Here is a 19296-nt window from a genome sequence, read left to right on the forward strand (position 1 = left end):
GTTTTGCTTGGTTGAGTGAAGAACAAATACAAGTCCTCTACATATCACATTGCTTCCTGGTCTGAATCGTTAGAGAAATCTGCGCAGATCAAGCACCGTTTACAATCCAAAACAGCTCTAAACTAATTTGCGTGGATTTTGATGTGAGAGACAACAGGAGATAGATTTTGTCACTGGAGGAAGAGTTATTAATGATTATGGGCTTATAACATCTTAATGCTGGATGTGTTTCAGTTTTTGTCTTCTCCAGATGTTAACTGATGGACTGGAGTGGTGTGGATTATTGTGATGTTTTTATCAGCTGTTTGGACTCTCATTCTGACGGCACCCATTCACTGCAGAGCATCCATTGATGAGACACTGATGCAATGCTGCATTTCTCCAAACCTGATGAAGAAACAAACTCATCTGCATCTTGGATGGTCTGAGGGTGGGTGAATTTTCAGCACATTTTCATCTGTGCAAACCATTCCTTTAAGATAGCATTGGATTGTGGTTCCATGTTGGCAGCTATACAGTTCAACCATGTGTTTATGTAAAAACTGTGTACATATTTCAACAGTATAGTATTGTTTAGAAACGAGTAACACTATAATTATCCAACACAAAACGCTCGTCGTTGAGGACTGGATCTTTGCCTGCTTATTTCCTCTTCTGAGAAAGTACATTTTTTTTGGCTGAAGTTACATCATGATGTGGCACTGTCCATAGAACATGCATCTTGCTCTTATGCCATGTTTCATGTGCGTCTGGTATTCTCCCAGAACCATACTACAGAATGAATGGATGTATTGTGAAAGAGCCAAACATTCCAGGAAATGAGTGTTCCCCACCCCCTAGTCTCCTTCCAAAGCCCAGACGGGATGCTTACTTTCTACAGGAGCTTTTTAAAGTCACAACCACTCATATAGATGCCTGCTGCAACTATGAGACCAGATCCATCTGATGACGACAGAACTACAGCCAATGACTGAAGCTTGTGCTTCCTAAGGGCTTAAAACATCACGTGTCATTATTAGTGAGTTCAGCCATGTGTAGAGGAGCAATCAGATGTTCATGAGAGACATGATCACAACATGTTTTATTGGTAGGTGGAGTGGAGGTATGAACTTGTGGTGCTGTCAAGACATCTTTCGCCCGTGAGTCAGATCACAGAGAAAAGAAACTATGGCTGTTGAGAGAGAAAAAAAATGGTCTTGGATCAAACGGCAAACCTCAGATGAATCATCAACAAAGAAGCCGTTTTTTGTCCATCCGCTTTGACAAGATGTCCTGTACTTTGATCCACGTCATCCGCGCAGAGCCGAAGCACAACCAAAACAATGTTCCTCCGCGAGACCCATTTTAACCGCTAGAGGGCCAAAAGTTACATTGTGTCTTTTCTTTCTTTCTTTAATGGAACAGTTTACTGAACCTTTAAACCAAAAAATAAAATAAAATGTATTAAGTGTCATATCTGACATCATGACTCACGGTGTTGGGGAAAGTTGCATTACAATATTGTGTTACTCCATAAAAAAGTAACTTATTACATTACTTAGTAACTTTTTATGGAATGTAATGCGTTATGTAACTTTTGCATTCCATTTTAAATCTGGACAGGGCTTGCTTGTTTGTTTATAAAATGAAAAAGTTATATTTTAGGCAAATTTAAAAGCCTTTTTGACACCAAAAGTGAAATGAACACGCCTCAGGCTGAAGGGAAAGTAAACTCACGTCTGTAAATTAATAAAATAATTTGTCTAGAGTAATTTTTGCTTGTTAGTATAGTTGAACTGGATCATCGAGGGTCAGAAGCAAAGACATTGGTTCATAGAATGGGATTAAATACATAAAGGATATTTTTGTTGTTTAACATTTAATTATTGCAGGTTTGCGACATATTCTGAGTTGCATTATTTTTATTCATTGTGAGGAATACTGAATCTGTTTGAATTGAATTGAATTCTGAGTTGAATTAATGCATATTCATAATTATTTTAGAACTACAGTAACAGATTTCACTCAACATGGGACAGGGGAGCTGTCAACCAATAAACTGAAGAAAAAAAAAGTAACTTGTGTTATTTATTTGAAAAAGTAAATCAGATATTCTCTTGTAAATGTAAAAAGTAATGCTTTACTAGTTACTTGAAAAAAGTAATCTGATTACTCGCGTTACTTGTAAACGTTACCCCCAACACTGATGACTGCTTTAGGAAAATATGGTACTAATAATATAATATCACTGTTATTCTTGACTTTACTTTACTTTAATCAAATTAATAAAGAAAAAAATTTGTTCATTAATTCACAATCACATGCATCATTTAGTATAGACTGGTGGTTAAAAGTTTATTTATTTGAAAGATTACAGTTGCAATAATATTATGAAATATTACACTTAAAATAGTGGTTTTCTATTTAAGATATTTTACAATTTAAATTTATTTCTATGATCAAAGCTGAATTTGCCACATCATTACTCCAGTCTATACTGTCCCTTCAGAAATCATTGTAATGCTGCTTAATTTGCTGCTTAATTATCAGTTATTATTTTTGATCAATTATTAATAATGATTTTTATTATTGGTATAATGGTTTTAAGTTAAAGAACATAATTTATTTAAAATATAAGTACTTTGTAATAAGTATAAATATATTCACTGTCACTTAAATCAATTTAATGCAACCTTGTTGAAGAAAAATATACATTTTTATTTTTTATAATCTTACCCAAGACTGAATGGTATCACATTTCCCACAAAATATGAAGCAGCACAACCATTTTCAACATTGATAATAATTCGAAATGTTTCAGTAAATCATCATATTATTCTGATTTCTGAAGATCATGTGACACTGAAGACTGGAGGAATGATGCTGAAAATACAGCTGTACATCACAGAAATAAATGACTATTTAACAGAGATTCACACAGAAAAAGAATGCCAGTCATCTATTGTCCAGGGCCACTTTTTGGCCCCTGTCCGCCCCCATTGTGAACATCATGTTAAACAGCAAAATGTTGATATATTTTTCATAATTAATGTACAAGATATTTACAGACTAAAGAACTGTTTATAGAAATGCATCTTTCTATGTGCAAACCAAGTGCAGACTCGACCGAGTTCTTCGTGAACGCGCCGCGCCTGCTGTGAGGTTCCCGGAGCGCGTGCTCGGTGCGCATGCTTGCACTTACCGTGAAATAGACATAATGAATATCTCACTAGCCTACATAAAATGATCATGCATAAACTTCTTCAGTGGTCTGGTGTTGACGAATTGCCGACACAAACCAGCCGCTGAGTTCGACATTTTCGGTCGAAAGCCGCATTGATAATATTTTACATACAACAATGATTGAATTACATTATCAAAGGCAATTAAAAGTTACCTTCTAATATATGAGTACAGCCTTATATCTAGCCTAGGTTATACGTATGTGAATATTCAGAGTTGTACTAAAAAGAGCTGCTTCATCATCAGATGTTTACATCATAAGCGCATTCACTCATTCTAAATAAAGACAATCATCTACCCTTTATTCCTGTAATGGCATGGTAGCCTACCTTCCGGAATGTTCAGGGTTATTTCAATAATAGGTGAATGATAGAACACATCAGCATTTGGCATTCAAAGAAAAACACGCTGAATTTTTTTTTTCTTTCTTCACAAATTACGCAAATCCCATTCCACATAGGCTACATTTTTGGTTCATTGGGAAAAATGTCACAATGCCATATTCTGTGGTCATACACTGGGTATGCTACATGGAACCTTTCCAGCTATGCTTTGCTGTCTGCGCAAATGTGCTCCTGACAGGAGTCTAAACGCCCTTTCCAGAGGAAAACGCAAATGCACTGCACAAAACACAAAGCAGCAGCAGCTTCAGTCCAGACACACGTTCAGCGCTGGAATCCCAACACGTAGTTATCCTTATATGGGCATTTTCCTGTTTGGCAGTGTTACGTCACTGCGTGACGCGTGAGCAGGTGCAGATGCTGAGGCTGGAGGGCGGTCAAGAGAAAGAGACGGCACATTAAATATACATTTAATTATATGCGACTGCAACACGCATTTAACGAAATATATAATCACCGATAATATATATATATATATATATATATAGAATTGGTTAAATATCTAATTTTCACATCAGGCTTTGTAGCTGAATTATACATTACATAGGCCTACTTGATATAACATACATTATAATTATACATAACTTGACAACACAAACTGATCAGATCAAACTATAGTGTCGAATATTTAGTTGAGCATTATTAGATGATCTCGTTTTAAAATACGTCATATGCATAAGTCATATATTATTTATAAGGACGTTATGCATGTCTTTATGCATATCAGGGTCCATCAGAACTTTATGAATGAATATGTGGCACGGACCACATTTCGTCCTCACAGGGGTTATCGCTTCCCTGCTCGCAGCTTTACTACAGTAACCTCTGTTTCAGTCGACTTTTTAGTTCAGTGTGGATTAAACGATAATTCTCTGCGCGAATGTACTCAGAAAGCGCAGTTTTCCCCGCGTGCGGAATGGTATGCGCCGTTTCATTCATGAAATCCAGGCGGACTATAAATAGGCGCTCGCGGAGCTGAGTGACACTGACCAGGTTTATAAACCTGGAGAGAGCGACGCGACGCGACGCGTCTGGACCACAAACCTGGAATCTAGTCAAGAGTTGTGTCCGTGCGCGCTGGAGAAATGTTTCTGAGCACAGCGAAGAAGACTGATCCGGACTCCACATGCTCTTCTGCTGGGGACAAACCCACCGATGCCCCGATGGACAGCAGCACACAGGTAGAAGGATGCTTCCTCTCATGCGTTACTTTATAATAAAACACTGGTGTGCATGGTGATTGACTACTTATATATAATGCATTCTGAACGCAATGGTTTCTTATTCAGAAAAATACAATAGATAGCCTATTATAATTATCCTAAACTATCCTAAGATTTAGTAGGCCTATATAGCACGCTATTGCAGTGCGCGTGCTTCATCTGTTTATCTGATGTTGAATGTGATGTTTTGTCGCGCATCCTTTGCAATGCAGTGAAACATGGTGAAGCACTGTGTAAATGCAGCTGTTCATTGAGAAAAATAAATCCATCGAGGAGAGCCCACAGCAGTCCTGCGTAAGCATTGACGTCAGAGACAATGAAAAAGTTAAATATTGATCGGGAGACTATTTTTAGACGCTCGAGCGTATTTAAAGAAAGCGTCTTGAGTGTAACGCAAAAAAACTGGAAACAGTACACCGTACGCTGAATAATAATAATAATTTTAAAAAAAATCATGTTTGAAAACCTGGTTGTCCAGATGCACATAAAGCAGTGTTAAGTCTATGACATATTTCCATCGCAATCCCAGGGCTCGTTCGTTCCGACGGTCACCGCGATCTCCAGCACGCCGGACCTGCAGTGGATGGTCCAGCCGACCATCATCACCTCTGTGTCTCCGTCTCTGGGTAGAGCCGAGAGCAGTGAACCGACGAAGAGCAAAGCAGCTGGGACCAAGGGGAAATGCGCTGCCAGGAAGAGCAAGGGCGAGCAGGTACAGTTCTGCATGTGCTGCATCATGTTTGGCGCGCGTGATCACCTGTGAAGCGTGTGCACGGGATTGATGGGGATCCAGTTCTTGCTTTGGCATGTTGCCTTGACCATCAGCATCCACTTTATATTCACGTCACAGCAAGTCTGCAGCAATAGACTATTTTTAGACGCATTGCAGAATGACGTGCTTGCCATTGGGGTGAACTGGCGATAGCGATAGGGGGATGCGTGGATTCTTCGAGAAGGTAATAAGTGCAATTCGTCTTTGCTTTGACTAGCTCTCTCCGGAGGAAGAGGAGAAGAAGAGGATCAGGAGGGAGAGGAATAAAATGGCTGCAGCGAAGTGTCGCAACAGACGGAGAGAGCTCACCGACACCCTCCAGGCTGTGAGTACAGACTCCACAACATAAGGAGTAACATAACATTCGGAAAGATCCAGTTCTTCCCAAAAATTCATGTTCGCTCTTTTTACTCACCCGCTATTAAAAAAGTAATCCATACGATGCGCTTTTGCGCCATTACCCAAGGGTTCCCAAACCTTGTGATGGCATGATGTGAGAACAGACTCGGTTTTAAAGGTGAAGTGAATAACTCCAGAAAGACTGAGATCCCAGTCTCATGTTATTGGTTGATTTGCTGGCCGTGATGTGCAAACTAATATTTAACATTTTATGAGTCCACCTTACCAATGGCTTCTTGGTTCTATTAAGCTAAAAAAAAAGACCCTCCAAACTTTCAAAATGGTGCGTTAACGCAACAATGTGTCTAAGTCATTTGATGTCAATGGGACCACACACACACACACACACACACACACACACACACACACACACACACACACACACACACACACACACACACACACACACACACACACACATATATATATATATATATACTTTTTTTTTGCAGAACATTTTCTTAATCTAATAAGAACCTTTCTGGATGTTAAAGGTTCTCCACGAAATCATAGAAGACAAAAAAGAACCTATGTAAGGAAAAACATATTTTGAAAAATGGATAACATCCTGGCAGGAAATGTAGCTTACGGACCCCAACCCTAAAACATCATACAGTGCAATGCATAATTCATAATATGGGTAAAACACCTGAAAAAAATATATAAATACATAAAATTCCTTCATATTAACATTGGGCTCCATTTTTACAGACTTTCTTAGAGAGTGCAGGGTCTAAATGTTGTGTTATTTTGGAGCTTAACTTAAATACAAGCTTAAATACAAAAGGCAAGAAAATTCCTTTAAAAAATAAAAATAAACATGGTGCGGTCATATTTACCATTGTTCTTATCATTTTCACAAGTGAAATAACTTCAGTAGGAATAATCCAAATGGATTTTACACTGGGGCGAAAGATTTCCATGAATATCTCACTTCAGGTTCAAACTGATCATTAACAGAAAGCTGCTTGGTTTGAAAGTGACTTCTGTGAGAGCGGTGCTTCATGCATCACTTAATAAAGCTTTATGCCTGCAAAACTGTGCTGAAATTGCACTGAGGTAACCGCATCCTTAAGCCAAATAGGTTTACAACGAATTATGATTTTCCTCTCATTCTGTGGAATAATCCTACTTTTGGTTTCTCCAGGAAACAGACAAGCTAGAAGAAGACAAAACCGCCCTCCAGGCTGAAATCGAAAACCTCCTGAAGGAAAAGGAGAGGCTGGAGTATGTCCTTGCCTCTCATAAACCTCTTTGCCAGCTTCCTGAAGAACTGGACTGCCTGTTTCCGGAGTCTCCCCAGTCACTTCCAACTCCCGAAATGGCCAGCAAACTCCCCGAAGACGTTCCCCTGCAGGACTTGGAGATCCCCACGGTACCGTCCACAGCTATTTCCGGCAACTCCGACATCCTGCTGTGCTCCAGCGCAGAGGTCAGTCTGTGCGACCTCGAGCCCTCTCTGGATATCAAGGACGAGCTTCTCGACCGGATCTCGGCGGACACGGCCCGCTCCGTCCCCGACATCGACCTGACCGGCTCGCTGGGCATCACAGACTGGGAAACCCTCTACAAGTCTGTGGCCAGTGATCTAGAACCTTTGAGCACCCCGGTGGTGAGCACATCCACACCCACCTGCAGCAACTACCTGTCCGTGTTCACCTTCGCCTGCCCAGAGCTGGACTCCCTGGCCGAGGGACTGGAGGGATGCAAGGGGGGCGTGAGCAAAGCAGAAACTAGCGTCGACATCCTCAACTCTCCCACCCTTCTCGCCTTATAAATGCAAGCGTTGATGATGTAATGTTACGATATTGTTCTTAATATCTATTGGATATCACAGTGTTATGATGTCCAGATGTGTGATGTTGGTGTGAAGCCAGATGTTGTATGGCTGCATCCATGTAATTTGTGCGGGACAGGGGTTTACTTTCTTCCAGAGACATTTGATGTAGCCCAAATACAAGAGCATGGATAATTATCTTACGAGCAGATATGAACTGTGTTCTGGTTTGAAAAGCATGCACGAGATATCTATATATAAATATATATATAACATATATAGTATATATATATATATGTATCAGTTCCATATTTGTTTGATCTGGTGCTAAGTTCTGTGGAATTGACTGCGGTTTTGTGTTCGTTTACTATGCCAATAGACTATCTACTCGTGTTGTGCTTTAATATACAGTCATCAGAGTTATCACATACCTCAGTGTTTTCACATTGTTCTTAAATGTTTAGAGTTTTCCATGAAAACATCCAGTGCTATATCGATGGAGATGTATTTTATGATAATTTATTTTTCTACATTTTAAATTTGACTTTGAAGAACAAAAGGAGCATTGATTGCTGAATAAATGGATAGACAGTCGTGCGCTGGTGTTCTTGTGTCCTTTGTTTTGGAAATAAACTGTGGATAGAAAGTAGAGCTTAATAACTGGCATGTGTTTTCACGCTGCTTAACCAATCATGGTCAGATACAGGCCATTCATGCAGTTTGACATTATTTACAGTAAAATCTTACAGATATACACTTAGGATAACTTAGATGAATTGCATCTATCATAGGTCAATCTAAATGAGTAAATTCCTTTGAAGTTCAAAACTGTGGCCTTTTAAATTTTCAAACTGTTTCAAAGTGCTCAGTCCATTTAAAGGGATACTTCACCCAAAAATGACAACTCTATCATTAATTACTCACCCTCATGTCGTTCCAAATCCGTAAGACCTATGTTCATCTTGGAGAGATTTTTGATGAAATCCGAGAGCTCTCTGACCGTTCATAGACAGCAACACAACTACCACGTTCAAAGCCCAGAAAGGTAGTGAGGACACCATTAAAGCAGTCCATGTGACAGGTGATGTTATTAAGCTACGAGAGTAATTTTTTACGCAAAGAAAACAACAAAAATAACAACTTTATTCAACAATTCTTCTCTTCTGCGTCAGCCATTCACGAGAGTACCACGACATACCTCTCTTGGCCTTAAACGTTTCAGCTACGTTTCTGTCTACGGAGGGTCAGAAAACTCTCAAATTTCATCAAAAATATTATAATTTGTGTTCCGAAAATGAACAATGTCGACAGGTTTGGAACGACATGAGGGTGAGTAATTAATGATAGAATTTTTGGGTGAGCTTATCCTTTAAGATTAATTAGTATGACTTAGCATTTTTATATAAACAGTAATGCATAATACTAATTTGATGATGATGATAATAGTGATAATAGAGTGCATGCCTGTGACCGTGTTTTCGTGCATTCATGTCAGTGAGCACAGCATTGCACGACAATTTCATAGAGAAATTTACTGGTTGTAATTTTGGCTGCCTCTGAAATGGGTCAAACCATAGATATTAAGTTCAAAATACTCTAGAAATCTGCATTCTTTCAGGCTGTCTGAAACGGATGTACAGTTGATTGATAAGGTTTACCCTCGGTTTGTCTGTCTATTTAATGTGCATGAACGTTGTGTTTGTTACTATAGCATCACAAATGTAAGATGTGCTAGATTTGGTCTGTGCAACTTAAGATCCGTAAAAATGTTTCAGTGTTATTCAATGGTATTCTTTGCCACACTTACGCCCATAAATATGGCAGATAGGCAAAAAAGCCAAGTTAGTGAAACAGATAAACTGATTGCCTTCTACCATGATTTTGAACATACAGACCAAGATTAATCTCTCTTGTCATCTAATCGAGTCAAAAGGTTTCATTCCCTGATAGTACACATAGACGTCTATTTGATGTCTGCGTTTACATCTGCTATAGGACGTTTCCTATCAGGTGTCAAATAGATGTTTCGAAGCTGTCTTTTAAGATGTTTATGATGTATAATGTAGGTAAAACTGACATCATAAAGACGTCTATCAGATGAATGCAAACAGCAGATGCTTTCCAGATGAAGCGATGTGAGTTGTGTTGGCAGACTCTCTGGGTTCGGATCGTTTGCAGGAGTTTGTCAAACTGTAACGGGATCCTTTATAAGAGTCAGAAAGCGAAAGGAGAGCTGGATGTAAACAAAACTTGCACATCTGTCAGGGATAAGCAGCTCTTTATTGCTCCTGCAGCTTGTGCATTAGGGTTTATATCCATGCATGCATCCATAATAACAGTGTCAAACTTTTTTGTGTGGAAGGTTAGGAATGCTCCTGGTACATATCAGTCCCTACATCACTGTAGTGTTCAAGGATCTTCAGCTTGGCAGTGGAGAGCATGTACAGCACTGACGGTGAACGGAATGTTTGTTTTCTGGTTTCTAAGGGGTGGAGCGAACCTGCTCCTCTCTTCTCCACTTCTCCATGTGTGTTTTCCCTGCAGTTCATTTCTCATCCTCCCTGCTGACGTCTGACTTCCGCATTACTCGCTCTTCCCGACCAGGGATCAGCGCTCGAGACTCGAGCTGATGCAACGATTCCCGCTCTTCAAGATCTACTCGCGACCTCCGGCTGACGTCACAAAGGGACTCCACTCGCTCACCTCGAGGCCAAAGTCAGGTAAGAGCGCAACTTTGACAACTTTTGCACGGCTTCCTAGTCCGACCGCTGCATTTCTCCATGGGATGTGTCTCAAAGCGAGGAGAGCCGCCTAGACAGGGCGCATTTTTGCGCAGCAGCGTTTTTTTGGGCATCGTGCGCGCGTTCCGATTCAGAACAGCTGCTGCGCGCTCGAGATGCGCAAAAATGCTGTGTATGTAGGGGGCTCTCTAGGTTTGGAGACACAGCCCAAGAGCAAAATGGTACATCGCTAAATAAGTAACGTGGGCATTTCATATTTGAATAACAGCGGTGTATTCTACTGCTATAGCTGCACAAGGTAACTGCAACTTAAATACCTCTTTATAACGCATTTCACTCGTCCATGTCCATTTCTAGTTGAAGCCTACTTAGGGAATGTTCACTTCCTAATATAGCGCTCTAATGATGATGATGATGATGATGGTGGTGGTGAGGATGATGGGACAGAAAGACTCAACACCGCTGTAAGCTGAAGTTCATGTTACATAAGAGAAACTTCCGCTTTGAGATCATTGAGTCACTGTAGGGCGTGGTGCATATGCACATTCAGATTTGATCATCTGTACATTAATGTTTTACTCTATTGTCCCTCGTCACTGCGCATAGGCTCGTGTAATGGCGCGTGAATACTGTGGACGCCAACTTTTTAAAATTCAAATATATACAAAATAAGTGGTTGAAATGCACAAAAAAGTAACAAAAGTGTGAGACCACTAGTGAAATGCTATTTTGCATTGTTATAAATGAATAATAATAATAATTCATTTTTTAAAATAAAAAAATAACAGTTTGAGTACATTTTTACATTAGAATTTCAGAATGTGTCAATTCAGTATTTTTTATTTATTTATTTATTTATTTTTTGCATGTGTGTCTCTCTTTTGCTGTAATGACAGCTGCACTGAAACTGACATGAACGAAACATGATGATCATGTTCCCCAGCATTGTCTGAGATTATCCAAAAAATGGTGGAGGTTAATATGATCAACTTTGTATATATTTTCATATCTGTGGTTTCATACAGTTGGATATCCGTCATCTGAATGTGACATTGGTGTCCCGCCTCAAACTTATTTAAAACATGATCTAAAAACTTCAGTGCTGCAAACATTTACAACAAAGTGAAATGAACTGGGGTGCTCTTCGTAGGTAAACAATGTGCAGCAAGCATTTTGAGTTGTTCAGTAAAGGGTTTCAGTTCCACTGAAAAAGAAGTGGGCGATAAAATCTGGAAGCAATGTGTGAAACTGCTTCTCATTGCATAACAGTGCTATTATAACTGCATGCATAATGCACTGAAATGGCATTGACCTTTACGGCGCTGACGAATGGAGGAATGCTGATTATAACACAGTGATCTGATCAACAGTAACTCCACACAGACACATGTCACTGTGAACAAACTGGGCTTCAGAGTACACTGTGACGCTCTCAGGCATACACACACAAACCCTCACTCATCAGCACATGCTTTCAGGATCTCTGAGCTGCTTTTCGGGAGGAATGATCAGATGCTGTGGAACAGGTTTGAACATGATCAAATGCGTTAAACGGAGCTAAAAGTACTACAGTAATGTTGATAGATGCATAATGAAATATTGCAGAAACATTTATGAAAACACGGGCAGGCATTCAAATTCTTTTCTTCATATACATTATTTTTAGTCTTGTTGTTAAAAATACTTCACTTTGGCAAAATCCAATTGTAAATGGTTGAATTGTGTTCTTATGCATTAGAATCTATAGCATCGTTGTTTTTGTGGATCACTTATCTGAAATCTTTCAATGCATATTTCTTTAAAAACGATTTAAACTTAATTTGATGACGGGAAAAACCTGAACAAAAACTGGAAAAGTTACTCCGATTTTATGTCTCAGAAAAGCTTCCATTGCACCATTCCTTGTCAGATTAAATGAACCTGATGAATGGTTGATTTGATGCTGTACAGAGCCAGAAGTAGCACTTCTCACAGTATGCACTTGATTGATTTGACTTACAAATGATTCCAGTAAGAAGTTAATATGTTGTTATGCTAACAATATGATTCTCCAGTAAGCATGTAAATGCACAGTACACACAGATTTTAGCAACACTTACAACTAATGAAACTGAAGCATATAGTCAGCCAGACCTCTTATTAAACTTCTAGTAACTCTTTTATTTATAGTTTCAAAAGCTGAACATGATTTCTCTCTTTCTCTGGGTGTGTCGTTCAGCTGGGCTGCATTGAATTTAACATATGCACATAGACTGATTATTGTATTCATTTAGCTTGTTGTTCATATTACATTACATCAGTTCCCATCTGTGGCACTTCACACCATTTCTTTAGCGTGTTACACCGCATTCCTCCCTGGACCTTCACAGAACTGCTTTCCACAATAATGGGGCGATCGATCAATTAGAGCGACACGTAACCTGTGATAATGGAGCAAAGTATTAATATGAAATGTGTTAACGGTCACAGCGGAGAGAGCGTTAGCGAGGATGGCGCCCTCAGGAGCTCTATAGGACTTTCCAGTGCAAATCTAAACAAAGAGAACAGTGTTGTCTTCTGTTTATTTTTCCAAATCCTTCATGCTGTCATTCCCTCAATACATACTTGTCTTGACTGGTTCGTATGATGTTTTATTTGGAAGTGTGCTAAAAGTTTCAGAAATGGTGAATTTAATGGTGAAAATCGTTTTTCCATTGGGGTTTTCAGTGAGATGGCTAGTGTTTGCTGGTTTATACACCTTCTAAAAGCCCAGAATATCCAACATGCTCCATGAAACACGCTTGATCATGTGCTACTCTTTACAGTTTTGTTTTCTTTATAGCTTCATTTTGCATGTCAATAATTGCATCTTGATTTATGGATGTTTAGATATGTTTGCTGGAAAACAAGCCTAAGGATGATATTCATTTTTTTGCAGCAAATGAAACATTTAATGCCACGACTATAAAGAATTTCTGGTCCAAGACTAAAAGAGACTTTAAGCAATGCTTTTTATGATCAACAGAAACCACACGAGTGCACATAATACCAAACACAACTGAATTGAGTTATTTTACAGAGAAACGCAATGTAAAATTGGCTGCTGTAATTTGTCCCTTCCCCTAACTCGGTCCCTTATTGAATGAAACATTTTCACTCATGTAAAAGCAGACTTCTCCTTAACAAGGCACATATTTTAAGGCATCAATCTGTGACACAAATGATGCATGATGAGCGACGTGCCCGTGTTAGTAGCCTGCTTGGGGTTAGGGATTTGTTTAAATGACTAACACTCTGTGTGAGCAATGATAGCTTGCTTTAGCTAAGACTAATTAAACTTCCTCTGAGTCAGAAGTGTTGTGTGTGCCGTGCAGCGGTTCACATATGGCAGTGATTGCTTGTGTCATCGTGAGGCCGTTTCTTCAAGAAGAACATTCATGTAGTTGGTCACTTTCTGTCTGTGGGAATGTGCTCTCAAACATATTGTTTTGTGAAACTACAAAATGCACTCTTCTTTTGAAAGGTTTGGATGTGAGGAACACTTGTGTAGGCCGATGACATTGTCCTGTTCCTCTGCGGTCACATTCCTCTTGGCTGACACGGAGAAGAGTACGCAGATTTGGACGGAGGTAACATTGGCTGATCTTGGCTGGTGCTCTCAGTTTGTGTCTCCACAGCTTAAAGGAGAACTTGTCTGGGTCTAGTTTTGTGCCTCTCACAAAAAACAAAAAAAGAGGTAAAAGAGCAGTTTCTCTTGCCAAGGGTCTGTAAGTGCTCATAATCCAGACATTTGTCAGATGTAGAGAGAGATAGGCTATTGGTTAGGTCTTTATTATTCTCTGATAAAATCATGATGGATTCCGATGAAAAAAGCCTGATGCTGCTTTCTTGGTATTTCAGCGCAGGTGGTGTTTCGAGGGTGACTCTTATTCTATCAAAGATAAGTCGTTAAATCCTGGATTTGTAAAATATCATCTACTTTGCATTACTTTTCTTTTGAAGTGTTATATTTCTGAAGATGATGCGTGCCAGTTTTTCAGTTTAATACATTTTATAAGGAAGTGTTTTATAGGGCCGGGTAATAAACTATACCATGTCAAGATCAAACGAATGTTGATAAGCTCTGGAGATGGATTAATCTAACAGTCTATCACACAGAAGTTATAAACGTGACAGTAGTGTTTACATCTGCATGTTCTGCGTGTTTCTGTGTGAATGAATGGCGTGGTTTCGTGTGACATACAAACTCAAAACTCAAACACACTTTATATGAGGACATGGTCACGTGAACTTCGTCTCCAGAGCTGCTCTGAGAGTCACTTCAGCAGCTTTTTCTTTGAGAAAAACTACCATCAAACTCACTCTGGACCTGAAAGTAAAGCTGAACGACTGGTTTAACTTGAAGAAATTATGACAGAAACATATTTTAACACTTTGCAATAAGGTTTCATTAGTTAATGTTAGTTGATGTATTAACTTACACGAATACACAATGAAAAATACTATACAACCAAGGTATTTTTCATTAATTTATACAGTTCTGTTGTGCAGCATCTGATACAATGAAAAAATAAAATAACATACAATAAAATGAAATTAAAGTTTCACGTGGCCCTAAATTGAAAGGTATCTTATTTTGTGGAACAAACACAAAGTTATGTTTACATTTATTCTCAAGGTCTAACAAACATGTGGAAATGATTTGCTTCCCTGTTAATGGTAAATTAATATCATGATGAATATTGATATAGTATAATATTGAAAAAACAAATATTGTGATGACACCGACGCGTCTCTCAGGAATCAGATTGCAGTGTCTTGAAGGTGGACTGATTCTTTACCACCAGTAACTATAGCACCACACAGTTTGTTAATAGATGTAACTAAATAAAATTGACTTACAGAAACGGGACAAATTCTTCATGTGACATGAGGCGGTGTGCTGCATATCAGTCGAAACGTTTACTATTTCAGGACATTTGTAAAGCGATTTATGGATGCTTGTAAAGTTTATTGTTAATTTGCACAGGATACACAGCTTGTCATTTGAGCTCACAAAACACATTTTTGTGGTCAATTAAAAAGGAGTTAAATAATTAAACAGGAGAGTACATTTAGGATTATTAGCAGAAATTCATTTGAATGCAATATGCAATATTGACTAATTGATTGTCATTATTATAGAAAGTACATGTAACGTGTAACAAGGACACCTTAAAATAAAGTGTTAACCGAATATATGAACTGATATAAACATAATAATAAACGTGGCATTGGAAACTGTGAATATTGCTGTCTCTGTGGCAGAATGCTCTTGTTATTCTATTGTAAGCCACTTTTGGATAAAAGCATCAGCTACATGCAGAAATGCAGTGTCATATTTAAAATGAAAATGTTATAGTATGCTGGTAAATATTGCTGTTTTTATGTTGTGTGATATAGGTTATATGGAAAAGACATGCGTGCCGCAGCGGCTGTTTGGCTAAAAAAATATTAGTATCTCTGATTAAAAAATAAATCACCATTTTAAGCTATTTCAGAGCAAATGCAAAGATGTTGAGATACATACAGAATCTAATCTATTTTTTTTGTTAGCTATTTAAAAAGGCCTTAGTGGTGTGCAGTCCAACTCTAAGCTCAGTCAGAGTCATTTAAAAAGTCAGCTTCTCTGCTCTTTTCTCCAGCTGTGGTCTCGGGTGTTTGTGACATGATGCCGGGACAGATCCCGGACCCCTCGGTGACCGCCGGCTCACTGCCCAGTCTGGGTCCTCTAGCAGGCCTTTCTGCCTCCACACTGACTGAACACCTGAAGTACGCCGACCTCTGTAACCTCGGGGCCATGCTGTCCCCTTTACATCTCCTGGGGAAGCTGGGCAAGCGGACGCTCCCTATCAAAGCCGAGGTGAGCACCTGTCATCCTCTAGCTTGGGGAACACATTTAGAGGCATCTGGAGGAAAAAGCGCTGTTGTTATTATTAGCTTGAGCTAGTACACATCAGTGTGACACCTGTTTCATATATGCATCTTAATGAATCATCTGCGGAAAACCCAAACCTGATTTAAACATCTGGATTCATTTAGGTGTATTAAAAAGAAAGCGCTGCTTTTGTGCTTTATTGTTGACTCCATTATTTGATATTGCTTTCCAAACTCTGCAGCACATGCACTGTAAAAATAAATTGTAAATACAGATTATTGGAGTATATTTTACAGCATTTCTACTTTTTTAAAAAAAAATGAATGTTTAACTGTTATTTGCCTTTACTTTGTAATTATTATAAAATTTCTGAATGAATGTTCAAAGTAAATCTTACATCACTTTTTAGTATGCACATCTGGCACAAAACGGTGCATTCTTATCAATCTGCAGTGACTCCATCTAGTGGATAGAAGGGACTACTTATAGTACGCTCTTACAGTATGTACTCTTTAGTGAAGAAAAAGTACACACTTTTGAGTGTGCAGTAGAAAAGTAGGCAAGCTTTGGGGCAAATTCTCATGTCATACAGTTGCGTCTTTAACAAAGCGATCTGTCGTACAGTTACACCGACTTTCTGAAAATGCACTCAACCTGCAGGCCATCCAAGATGAAGCTGACTCTGTTTCTTCATCAGGTTTGTAGAAATGTAGCACTGCATCAGTGTCTCATCAGTGGATGCTCTGCAGTGAATGGGTGCCGTCAGAATGAGAGTCCAAACAGCTGATAAAAACATCACAATAATCCACAGCAGTCCATCAGTTCACATCTGGAGAAGACAGAATTAAATAAATCAATAAATAAACAGGAGAGAAATCTGCAGAGATCAAGCACTGTTTACAAGGCAAAAACAGCTCTAAATAAATATGTGTGTGGAACAGATGGAGGAAAAAAGGCCTTAATGATGGACAAACATGCAGCTTCCAGCAGGGACAAATGTGCATGAGTGTTGTTCTTGGCTCCATAATTTGAACTCTTATTGTATTATTTATTTTTATATTGCATGCAAGTTCCTTGAATTTAAAGGTGCATTGAGTTTAGTGTAAGTAATGTAGTGTAAACTGACCTATAAAAACCTTTGTTTTCTGATGTTGCTGTTGCCGCTCATACAGAAAGATGAAGAGGAAGAGCGGAGGAAAAGAAGGCGAGAGAAAAACAAAGTGGCGGCAGCGAGATGTCGAAACAAAAAGAAAGAAAGGACAGAATATCTACAAAGGGTAAGTCAAAAGTAAAGGCCTCAGTCAGTGTTGGGGAAAGTTTCTTTAAAGTAATGCATTACAATATTGTGTTGCTTCATTAAAAGGTAACTGACTGTGTTCTTTTTTTATGGAAAGTAATGCATTACATTACTTTTACTCTTACTTTCTGTCACCTGAGCTGGGCTTGCATTTTCTTTTTAATAAGCCCCAAAAGTTATATCTATGACAACTGTAAACGCTTCATTAATTAATAATCCTCAGGCTAAAGGAAGTACCTCACTCCCAATTTCTCTTGTTTTTTTCTTGTACATGTAAAAGCAATGCATTACTTTGCTATCTGCACGTGAAAAGTGATCTTGAAAAGGCAATCTTATTACGTAACTTGCATTACCCCCAACACTGGCCTCAGTTTTGTATCAACAGATAGCACGAGTGTATTGATGTGCCTTCAACTCTTCCACTGAAGGAATCTGAGCGTCTCGAGATGATGAACTCGGAGCTGAAAGCACAGATCGAGGAGCTAAAGCATGAACGACAGCAGCTCATACTGATGCTCAATCGCCATCGGCCCACCTGCATTGTGAGCACAGACAGCATCAAGATGCCTGAGAAAGAGACCAACCCTCTCCTGGAGCAGGTGGAGGCCAAATGAGAAGAACCACACACTTCATGACCACGTTACTGTTTACAGGTCAGCTCGTCTCCAGAGAGCTGAAGCACTTGGCTCGAAGCACTTGGACATTTTAGGGAAGAGAGAATGGCGTCTCTGACCTGCGAGGTTGGAGTTTAGAGACTAAACGAATAAAAAAGAAAAACACACCGATGGCCTGTGTGTTGGCGAAACATTTGTGGGATAGTTTTTTTTCCGTTTTTCTTTTTTTTGGTCATAAAGTGCCTTATTTGTTTCAGTCCATTTAGTTTTTTGGAGATAACTGTCTGTAGGTTGTTCCAAACTGATGAAAACACTCATTGAATGGTTGGACATGCATGTTAACTGGATGATTCTTCACAGACTGTCTCAACATTTATTCACCATTTGCTGCCTTCAGTTTTTTTTACTTCTCTCTGGCGCAGGCGTCATGTATGCACATATGTATGAACTGTTTACATCTTGCCAATTTATTATAGTTATCTAGTATATATGATTTTTATACCTCCTGTACATGGACTTATCACTAGATGTGATACATTTTATGCAACGATTTCATAACCTCTATTTCTGTGACGTATTCAGTTTGTTGTATAGCTGTGAAAACTGCAAACAATTATTAAACAAGGGATTTCCAAAGTTATTTTCTAATAACTAACATTTTTGGAGTTCAGAGTTGTTAAAATGTTAACATTTTCACATTCAGTTTCATTTTCATTTCACCTTTTTCTTGACATAGGCACAGTAAATATATCAAATAAAACAACGCAGTCAGAAAAGGCAGCTAAGGACAGAATCAGATGCTTGGTTTACAAAAACATGCTTCAAATCTCTGTCTCAACCATCCATTTATATTAGTCACTTAAAAAAAAAAAAAACAACAACATTCCCACATGCATACATGTTTATAAAATGTGCACACGTTATATTTCACTTTTATTTTTTCTTAATTTAGAA

General features: G+C 38.8%; 2 protein-coding genes across 2 annotated transcripts; both read left to right on the forward strand.

Moving 5' to 3' along the window:
• The first annotated feature begins 4667 nt into the window (after positions 1–4667).
• LOC132111842 (protein c-Fos-like) lies at positions 4668–8385 on the forward strand. The gene is made up of 4 exons (XM_059519470.1): positions 4668–4804; positions 5376–5558; positions 5836–5943; positions 7165–8385. The coding sequence occupies exons 1-4, from the start codon at positions 4709–4711 to the stop codon at positions 7792–7794; spliced, it is 1017 nt and encodes a 338-aa protein (XP_059375453.1). The 5' UTR covers positions 4668–4708; the 3' UTR covers positions 7795–8385.
• A 1873-nt stretch (positions 8386–10258) lies between these two features.
• On the forward strand, positions 10259–18980 carry LOC132112146 (jun dimerization protein 2-like). Its single transcript, XM_059519727.1, has 4 exons — positions 10259–10514; positions 16199–16416; positions 17604–17708; positions 18157–18980. Exons 1-4 carry the CDS (start codon positions 10424–10426, stop codon positions 18340–18342), a joined length of 600 nt encoding a protein of 199 aa, XP_059375710.1. The 5' UTR covers positions 10259–10423; the 3' UTR covers positions 18343–18980.
• Positions 18981–19296: the final 316 nt, after the last annotated feature.

Source organism: Carassius carassius, chromosome 31 (genome assembly GCF_963082965.1).
Source record: "Carassius carassius chromosome 31, fCarCar2.1, whole genome shotgun sequence".
Classification (NCBI taxonomy): domain Eukaryota; kingdom Metazoa; phylum Chordata; class Actinopteri; order Cypriniformes; family Cyprinidae; genus Carassius; species Carassius carassius.

Bases quoted from the DNA above. Each gene is read 5' to 3' on its own strand.
- LOC132112146 (XM_059519727.1), top strand. From the start codon at position 10,424: ATGCAACGATTCCCGCTCTTCAAGATCTACTCGCGACCTCCGGCTGAC. The intron at 10,515-16,198 runs GTAAGAGCGCAA...TCTTTTCTCCAG, and splicing joins CACCTCGAGGCCAAAGTCAG to CTGTGGTCTCGGGTGTTTGT. The intron at 16,417-17,603 runs GTGAGCACCTGT...CCGCTCATACAG, and splicing joins CGCTCCCTATCAAAGCCGAG to AAAGATGAAGAGGAAGAGCG.
- LOC132111842 (XM_059519470.1), top strand. From the start codon at position 4,709: ATGTTTCTGAGCACAGCGAAGAAGACTGATCCGGACTCCACATGCTCT. The intron at 4,805-5,375 runs GTAGAAGGATGC...TCGCAATCCCAG, and splicing joins CGATGGACAGCAGCACACAG to GGCTCGTTCGTTCCGACGGT. The intron at 5,559-5,835 runs GTACAGTTCTGC...TGCTTTGACTAG, and splicing joins GGAAGAGCAAGGGCGAGCAG to CTCTCTCCGGAGGAAGAGGA.